Raw genomic sequence first — 9,974 nt, 5'->3', positions numbered from 1 at the left:
AACGTCAGAGGAAGAAGAGCTGTGTCTCTTTCTTAAATTTATTTATTGAGGTAAGATATACATACAGAAGTGTTTACATATCATACGTTTATGGTTTGATGAATTTTAACAAACTAGACCACTTATGTAACCAGCATCCAGATTAATTGTGTTTCTCTTTTATGGCCTCATACAGAAGCCTGTACCCCTGGTGGCATAGTGGTTAAGTGCTACGTCTGCTAACCAAAGGGTTGGCAGTTCAAATCTGCCAGGCGCTCCTTGGAAACTGGGGCAGTTCTACTCTGTTCTATAGGTTTGCTATGAGTTGGAAGCAACTCGGCAGCACTGGGTTTGGATTTGTTTGACAGAAGCCTGGAAAACACACCCATCTTCCTTTCTTATAGTCTGTCCAGCTGTGGTGGAACAAAGAAGGAGAACGTATAGAAACACTGAGGTGTATGACTGACCATAAATGTTAGGCTACTAAGGTTCTCCTCAATACCTGGCACACTTTTCACTTCAAGCGTTCTTTAAGAAAGACATCTGAATATCCTATAGACAGTGAGGGACTCCCTTCTAGGAAGGAGAATGTCAGTACAATCTCTTCCCTCGTAGAAGTTCTCTCTTCATTGATGGTCATCAGAGGGGAACTGAGGTGTTGAGTAAAGTAATGGAAACACAAGTAGGAACTAAGAAGTAAAGGGCCAGGTGAATGAGAGGGACAGATAGGAGAGTGTTTCCCACTCTCCACACTCATCATCAGGTAGACTTGTACCTCAGCTACCCCATCTTTCTATCTTCTAGTGAAGACAGGAAAAATAGTTCTTCACCAGTTAGCTCATGCAGACAAAAGACAAGGTGATTGAATTGCTGAGTGATGCGTGTGGCAGTGTATTCAGACTCCACAAAGCAAGAAGCTGGGTTCTCTACTAATGAAATTTTCCATTTTCCTCACAGATTTCCAAATATGAGAATACTGGCAAGAAATGACTCCTTAGTGACTGAATTTATTCTTGCTGGATTAACAGATTATCCAGAGCTCCAGCAGCCTCTTTTTTACTTGTTTCTAATGATCTACATTGTCACCATTGTGGGCAATCTCAGCTTGATTGTTCTTATTGGGATAAATTCTCACCTTCACACCCCCATGTACTCTTTCCTTTTCAATCTATCCTTCATTGACCTCTGCTACTCTTCAGTTTTCACCCCCAAAAAGCTGATGAACTTTGTATCAAAGAAGAATGTCGTCTCCTATGTTGGATGCATGACCCAACTGTTTTTCTTTCTCTTTTTTGCCATCTCTGAATGTTATATGCTGACCTCCATGGCCTATGATCGCTATGTGGCCATTTGCAATCCATTACTTTATAGGTTCACCATGTCCCATCATGTGTGTTCTGTGCTGACACTTGCTGCATATGCCATGGGATTTGCTGGAGCCACTGCCCACACAGGCTGCATGCTTAGACTAACCTTCTGCTATGCTAATATCATCGACCACTACTTGTGTGACATCCTCCCTCTCCTTCAACTCTCTTGTACCAGCACCTATGTCAACGAGGTAGTAGTTCTCATTGTGGTGGGCATCAATATTACAGTACCCAGTTTTACCATCCTAGTTTCTTATATTTTCATTCTCATTAGCATTCTTCATATCAAGTCTACTCAAGGGCGATCAAAAGCCTTCAGCACCTGTAGCTCCCACATCATTGTTATTTCTGTTTTTTTTGGGGTCGGCAGCATTCATGTATCTTAAGTATTCTTCTCCTGAATCTATGGACCAGAGGAAAGTTTCATCCATTTTCTACACTAATGTGGGCCCCATGCTTAACCCTCTGATGTACAGCTTGAGGAACAAGGATGTCAAAGTAGCCCTGAGGAAAGCCTTGATTAAAATCCAGAGAAGAATCATATTCTAACTTGAGCAGTGGTAATACAAAGAAATTCAAGCATCTCAAATTTTTATTGGTATTTTCATGAGGGACTGTTTACAACTATGTTGATTCTACGGATTGTGTTATATATGATTTAATAGACTTGTTTTTATCACTTCTCTTATAGCCAATCTTTTCTCGTTCTTTGCTTCTTTATCTTCTGCAACTCTCACAACATTACTAAATAATTAATAATGTGTTATAAAAAGAACATACATACTGACTATTTTCATTATTGTTTCTATCTCCTGGTCTATTCCTAATCTGAACAAATATGGTGAGTTCCAGAAGTCACCTAAGGTAAATAACACTACAGCTTGCTCACCTAAACACAGAAGTGCCAAATACAATAAAAGCATTCTCATTCTTGACAATATTGGTACTGGTATAAAACCCAAAACCAAATTCATTACCATTGAGTCAATTCCGTCTCATAGAGATTCTATAGGACAGAGGAGAAGTGCCCTACAGGGTTTGCAAAGAGTGGCTGGTGGATTCAAGCTGCTGATCTTTTCATTAGCAGCCAGATGCTTATCCAGTGCACCAGCAGGGCAGTGGGATTAATAAAATGCTTTCATCACAAATCGTGTATGTAGTTTAAAATAGAACCTAATCCTCCTGTTTTTCCTTTTCTTTTGAGAGAAATAAATCGGTGCCACATGTTCTCAGCTTCTGAGATCCTCCATCATCCCAGTGCATTTAATATCGAGGAAAATGCATATAACCCCAGCTTCTATTGTCAAAGACATCGTGAACAGAGGCTGATTATAGAAATAATATGTATGTATCTCAGCACTCCAATAAGGGTGCAGGATGGTTTTTGTGATAAAAATTGCATTTATTACTATCTAAAATGATAGCAAATATTTTGAAAAAGAACACGTAGTTCTTATTGTGAATTTTTTTGTTATTTGTCACTTAAGGGAAAACACTGTGCATTAAAAATGAAATATTTTAGCGGTTGTTTTAGTTATCCCATGAGGTTCATCAGGAAAAAAAATAATGTATGTTAATATTAATAGTTTATGTTCTTAGAAACATTTTGTGAGCTTACTTAAACATCATATCACCAGTAAGGTAACAAACATCTTTAGCATAGAAGCTCTCTCCTGTAATTCCTTTATTTCTCCTTTTGTATATTTAGAATATCAAATATATTTAAAGGTCAAGAAACACTCATTCAGTAGAATTTTCTTGTTTCAATAACAATAATAGTAATAAATTAATTGTTATGGATAATTAATAACATAAATAATAACAACTATAATAACAATGATAATAAATAAATCACAAATAACCTTGGGGTTTGCTTTTGCTTTGTACTCTCTAATGTGGTACCAAAATAATACCATTAAATTTTTGTTTAGTTTCAGTTCATTTTCTTTAAACTTTTTATTTTACAAAAAAATCTGAGAAATAGTTTTGTGAATTTCTCTAAAGCCTTCACCCAGCTTCTGACATAAACACAGTGCCATTATCAACATCAGAATATTGATACAACACTAGTAATTAATATAAAACCTTATTAAATATAATCATTATTCTGGTAATAGCCTTTAAGCATTTTTTGTCTTTTTTTCATTGTGGTAAGTACGTGTATAAAGGAGCCCTGGTGGTGTAGTGGTTAACAGCTCAGCTGCTAACCAAAAGGTTGGCAGTTCGAGCCACTCCTTGGAAACCATATGGGCAGTTTTACTCTGTCTTATGGGGTAGCTATGAGTTGGAATTAACTCAACAACAATGGGTTTGTTTTTCAGTTTTATATATAAAACAAAAAATTTGCCATTTCAATATTTTTTACAGTGACATTTTTACAATGAATCCAGTGACATCAATTAGATTCATCATGTTGTGCAACCACATGTTGTATTTAGATGTTATGTATTTTTAGTCTTCTCCCATTTGATGGAGTTTGTAAGTCTTCATCTTGTATGACATTTACTCTTTTAAAGAATTCTTACCAATTATGTTTGTAGAATGTCTCTCAGATTGGATTTGTCTAACATTTTCTCATGATTAATTTCAAATCATGCATTTTGGAAAGAATATCAAAAGAAGTGATGTGCTTTTCTTAGCTTAGAAAATGTATAATTATTAAAAATGTTAACTTTAAAAAATTATTTTTATTATTGTAGAAATATAGGTAACACAACATTAGCTAAGTCAACATTTTTTACTTGTACAATTCAATGAAACCAATTGCACCAATCTTGTTGTATCACCAACATCCATTGCCATATTTTCCATCCTCATGAACAGAAACTCAGTGCTAGCTATGAACATGGGTGTGTTCATCGTGAACAGCTGCTGTAGCATAATGTTATCATTGTTACAACAGATTATTAAGGATCTAGATATACATTATGCAGTCAATTGCTTGAAAAATGAATTATTTTTCTATTTTGTTCAGAAAAGAGGATCAGAATGAGTTTCCATTCAAGTGGAATGGATAGTATTAGATATTACAGTTTTTTTCTTGGGCTATGTAACTGTTCTTCTTCTGTCATGAGTTATTCTGAAGAGATCCGGGCATCCTACAAAACATAATATTGATCTTTTGCACTGATGTCGTATTAGGTAGTACAAGCAAAAGACAGCTAGTATGTTGAAGGCAATTGTAAGACTCATGCGCTCCAGGGAATGGAAAGTAAACCCTACAAAGATTCAGGAACCTGCCACTTCACTTAAACTTGTATGTGTCCTGCGCTCAGAGGCATGCTGGGATATCCTTTCCAAAGTAAAAGAGAAATTGTTGCATCCTCTGTCACAAAGAAGTGCTAGGGAGGCAACATATTCCACTCTTAGGAATATTGCTATGACCCATATACTGGATAACATGGAAGTCAGTTCATATGAGTGGGGCTCAGGGGAGAAAAAGACTCTGTAGCAGGTGGTTCTAGAGCCCTCCATTTGGGCCACAAAATCCAGCAGACTTTGTGCTATTGAAGCTGCTAGTGGTGGGAAACAATGAAGTGTGGAGAAGAGAATCACTATGGTGGCCCCTGGGGACATTATTTGAGCACAAATCTGGAAAACTTCTTGTATGCTTTTGGGACCTGGTAGATTTAGAATTTTTAAACCATTAGACCTGGGGAAACATCTAGCTCAATTGGCATAACACCATTTATAAAGTATATGTTCTACATTCTACTTTGGTGAGTAGCGTCTGGGGTCTTAAAAGCCTGTGAGTGGCCATCTAGAATACTCCACTGGTCTCCCCCCTTTGGGAGCAAGAAAGAAGGAAGAAAACTAAGGACACAAGGAAAAGATTAGTCCAAAGGACTAATGGACCACATCTACCATGGTCTCCATCAGACTAAGTCCAGTAAAACTAGATGGTGCCTGGCTACCACCACCGACTGCTCTGACAGAGATCATAATAAAAGGACCCAGAGAGAGCTGGAGAAGAATGTAGAACAAAATTATAAATCAAAAAGAAAGATCAGGCTTGCTAGCCTGACAGAGACTGGAGAAACCCTGAGAGTATGGCCTCCAGACACCCTTTCAGCTCAGTAATGACATCACTCCTGAGGTTCATCCTTCAGTCAGGATTGAACAGGCCCATGGAACAAAACAAGACAAAAGGGGCACAGCAGCCCTGGTGCAAGGACAGGAAGGCAGGAGGAACAGGAAAGCTGGTAATAGAGAACACAGGGTTGAGAAGGAAGAGTGTTGACATGTCACAGGGTTGTTAACCAATGTCAAAGAACAATGTGTGTACTAACTGCTCGATGAGAAACTAGTTTGTTCTGTAAACCTTCATGTAAAGGACAATAAAATAAAATAAACCATAAGACCTTAATTGAGCATGAATCTGGAACTGACCTTTAAGAGCTAGGTTCTCTCAGGTCCCCATGCCACAAGTCATATGGGGCCAGTAGATGGAAATGGTACCTTTGGGTTCAATCCTGACCTAACAAGAAGGCACCAGTAGGCTGCACGTTCAGGTAGCCCAGACACAAAGGTCATGCAACACTGTTTCACCACCATTCCTTCGATTGCTAGTGCTTATGGGCGTATTTTGGTTTTTATAAGCCCATTGAAAGAGCAAGAGAAGTCCTGAACTTCGTTTATGGATGAATCTGTTGTATGTGGGTCTGAGGTGAAAGGCATTCAAGAATCTACGTAAAAAACAGTAGAGAGAGAAAAATTATAATGCTATGTGATACATGATTATTCACTTTATGTAGTAAAGGACGTGACCTGAGGTGAGAATATAGTTGGTTGTTGCAATGAGGAGAGGGGTACTACTGGTATAGAATGACTAGAGGCCAGGTGTGCTGTTCATCTTTTAATACAGAGGACAGCTCCCCACAACAAAGAACTATCATGTCCAAAGTGTCACTAGGGAGAAGGTTGAGAAACCTATGCTATAAATATGGATAAGAAGAAAGAGAAGCTGCTACCAATTAACAGGCTCTTTTTATGTGCCAGGTGCAATTCTAATACTTTATGTGAACTAACTCATTTAATCTCCAATGAGGATACAACGGTCCCCAAAATCCAACAAGGGTCAGAGAAGTTAAATTACTTGTCTAAAATACATATCACAGAAGTGGAGAAATCTGGGTTTAAATACAGTCTCCCTTGAGGGTGTACTCTCTTAAACGTTTTGCTATAACATCTCTTTAATGAGGTGAAATTCAAAAGCACATATAGTGTTATGGCAATGATTCAATATTTTACTAATGAAATCCTACATGCTTGTACGAATGTCAGGTGACTATGCCCCTGGACATTCCTTTAAGAGCTGTTTATAGACTCCAGGGGAAACTAAAGGGAGTGACAAAGGAGGCTACTCATTCCCCTGAATTTGGGACTCAGGATCCCTGAAATAATAAGCAGAGTAGAACATTGAATCTCAAAGGATCTAATATTAGTTTTATGACACAGAATGAAAACACAGGCTCAGTAAATTCTACCCTCAAGGGGCTCATTAAACATGGGAGGAAATCATGAGGGAGAGAATAATTTCTGCTCTACTCATCCATTTTTCCAGCACTACAGGGCATGAAATACTTTTCCATCGAATCCAGATGATTGTTTTGGAGGCTCATAGAAGGTGATTGTTTTTCTCCTTGCAAGTAAAGAGGACCTTCTGGGCCAATTTTCAAATACAAATCATAATACCCTCCAGATTCATCCATATTGTGAGTAGCTTCACAGATTCATTCTTGTTCTTTACCGTTGTATAGTATTCCATGGTGTGTATGCACCATAATTTGTGTATATATTCATCTGTTGATGGACACTTAGGTTGTTTCCAACCTTTTGCTATCATGAACAATGCTGCAGTGAACATGGGTGTGCATGTGTCTATTCATGTGATAGCTGTTATTTCTCTAGGATATATTCCTAGGAGCAGGATTGCTGGATCATATGGTATTTCTATTTCTAGGTTTTTAAGGAAGCACCATATTGTTTTCCAAAATGGTTGTACCATTTTGCATTCCCAGTAGCAGTGCATAAGAGTTCCAATCTCCCCACAGCCTCTCCAACATCCGTTATTTTCTGTTTCCCTGATTCCCACATAAGCATTTTTGAGGAGTGATTTCCACATCTTACAAATGTTAGAGAATCATCGACTTACTAAAATCCCTCTTCTAGCATGTGGAAGACTGAGGACTGTACCGATGACTATTGCCTACTTTGTCATCAGACTTTCTTTCCCCCCAGGACAGTGGGGAGGAAGGAAGTAAAGCCTACAAAAAGGAAGGTGAGTGTTGAATCACCTTCTGTCTTGATAATTTCCTTTCAAACCCTCAATTACATAAATCAAAGGTTCTGGAAAATACCACTATTTATTGTTCCTTTCAGCTCTAGTCCTTAGGATGAACCAACTGGGGGATACTACTGGGTAAAAAAAAAAAAAAAGGAAGAAATGATGTGTTGAGACGTTGGAAGTGTACCAGCATTCTTTATGGTATAGAGAGACAGAATATGTGTAAAATAGAGAGAAAAATGGTGAAGCTTTTCAACCAGCAGCTCCAGCTCTTCCTCTAGAGACAGAGAACAAGAATTCATTGCTAATATCACCTTCTACCTCTGTTCCCACAGATCACACTGGTGGCATGGATGGCTATGGAAAATGAATCTACAGTGATTGAGTTTATCCTTATGGGATTAACAGGCCGATCTGAACTGCAGTTGCCCCTGTTTTTTCTGTTTTTGGTGAACTATGTGGTCACTGTGATGGGGAATTTAAGTTTAATTAACCTGATTTGCCTGAATTCTCACCTTCACACCCCCATGTACTTTTTCCTCTTCAATCTGTCTTTCATTGATCTCTGCTATTCATTTGTCTTTACTCCCAAAATGCTGCTGAGCTTTATCTCAGAGAGGAACATTATCTCCTTTGCAGGATGCATGACTCAGCTATTTTTCTTCTGCTTCTTTGTTAACTCTGAATGCTATGTGTTGACAGCCATGGCCTATGATCGTTATGTGGCCATCTGCAAGCCCCTGCTGTACACAGTCACCATGTCCCCTAAGGTCTGTTCCCTGTTGATATCTGTTTCTTATATGTTTGGGTCTGCTGGTGCTGTGGTGCTCACAGAGTGTATGATCAGGTTGAACTTCTGTGACTCCAACATCATCAACCATTACATGTGTGACATCTTCCCCCTCCTTCAGCTCTCCTGCAGCAGGACCTATGCTAATGAGCTTGTGGTTTCCATTATTGTAGGCACAGTTGTCATAGCATCTAGCCTCATTATATTTCTCTCTTATGCTTTGATTCTTTTCAATATAGTTCACATGTCATCTAAGGGTTGGTCCAAAGCCTTCAGCACCTGTGGATCCCACATAATAACTGTTGGTCTATTCTATGGATTTGGAATGCTCACTCATGTCAAGCTATCATCTGCTGGTTCTGTGGATCAGAAAATTTTTTTCTCAGTGTTTTGTACCAATGTAGTACCCATGCTGAATCCCCTCATCTATAGCCTCAGAAACAAGGATGTCAAACTTGCTCTGAAGAAAACTGTGAAGAGAATTACAAACTGAGCACAAGCAGAAGGGCTGGGCTGGCTTAGTCCCTGCCTCCTTTGCTATGCCTTTTTCTCCTTCTCCTCATCCTCTTCCTCCTATTCTTTTTTTTCTTTTCTTTGTCTTTCTTTCTAAAATATTCTTGGAGGGATTTTTACTCTAATGCTTTTTCTCATCATGCATAGTAACCATAATTGTTACTGCAAATTGTGGATTTGAGCTGCCTTCCACCAAGCCAATACAGAGACAGGAGGAGGTAAGCAGCAAGAGGAGTTTATTGAATATCGGTACCCAAGAGACAGAGGGGCTCGGTTCTTTCCAAATTCTCTGTTCCCCTAAAGGGCTAACTGGAGGGTTTTATAGGGAGAAGGTCAGGGTTTAGAGATTTCCAGGAATGTTGATTCTTCTTTGAGGTGGGCATAATGATAAAGTGACCCATTATTGAAGTCTTGCCGGTCCCTTCATGCCATCCTGGTTTCAGTCACAAGACAGACCTGTGATTTGTTCACCTACCTCTGTCCTGGTGGTATGGTTAATTGTTTCACCCCTTGGAAGAGGAACATAGTTTAATCAATCAAAAATTTTTGATTACCCTGTTTTTCTTCAAAGGAACAATGGTGAGACAGACTCCAGAGCAGGTAATCAATGTTTCAGAGATTAGAGATTTAATTACAGCTTATATAGTTATATAGATATACTAACACACTGACAAAAACTATATTGTCTCTACTTCGTAAGGCCCAATGTTTGGACTCCAGGGTCATCCCAGTCCCAAGGTGGCCCAACCTGATTGTTATTTCTTGTATTACCTGGAGACACTTGACTGATTTCCTTTCTGTGTGAAGGTGATTCTGCCTATCATTTATGTGTGTGTGTCTTTCCCACTCACTATGAACTGCTGAGTGAGATGGTTTGTAGCTAGCTTATCTCTTTCTTGCTTTCTTTGAAATAATTGTATAGTCTTTGCTGAAGGAGGTGACAAAAATTGTAGACATGGTACAGTAGTAAAACTTTCCAGAATTTTTCGGGGTCTTTTTAGTAATAATTTTTGTCCTGGATTTTCAGCCTCACATC

At 38.7% G+C, this 9,974-nt stretch overlaps 1 protein-coding gene and 1 pseudogene across 1 annotated transcript; both read left to right on the top strand.

The window, feature by feature from the left end:
• Nucleotides 1-946: 946 nt before the first annotated feature.
• LOC126060694 (olfactory receptor 8B3-like) lies at nt 947-1,898 on the top strand (annotated as a pseudogene).
• A 6,078-nt stretch (nt 1,899-7,976) lies between these two features.
• On the top strand, nt 7,977-8,918 carry LOC126060769 (olfactory receptor 143-like). The gene has a single exon (XM_049857040.1). The coding sequence runs from the start codon at nt 7,989-7,991 to the stop codon at nt 8,916-8,918; it is 930 nt and encodes a 309-aa protein (XP_049712997.1). The 5' UTR covers nt 7,977-7,988.
• Nucleotides 8,919-9,974: the final 1,056 nt, after the last annotated feature.

Source organism: Elephas maximus, chromosome 17 (genome assembly GCF_024166365.1).
Source record: "Elephas maximus indicus isolate mEleMax1 chromosome 17, mEleMax1 primary haplotype, whole genome shotgun sequence".
Classification (NCBI taxonomy): domain Eukaryota; kingdom Metazoa; phylum Chordata; class Mammalia; order Proboscidea; family Elephantidae; genus Elephas; species Elephas maximus.
Note: the sequence above shows the minus strand (reverse complement) of the source record. Positions and strands in the feature narration are given on the sequence as shown.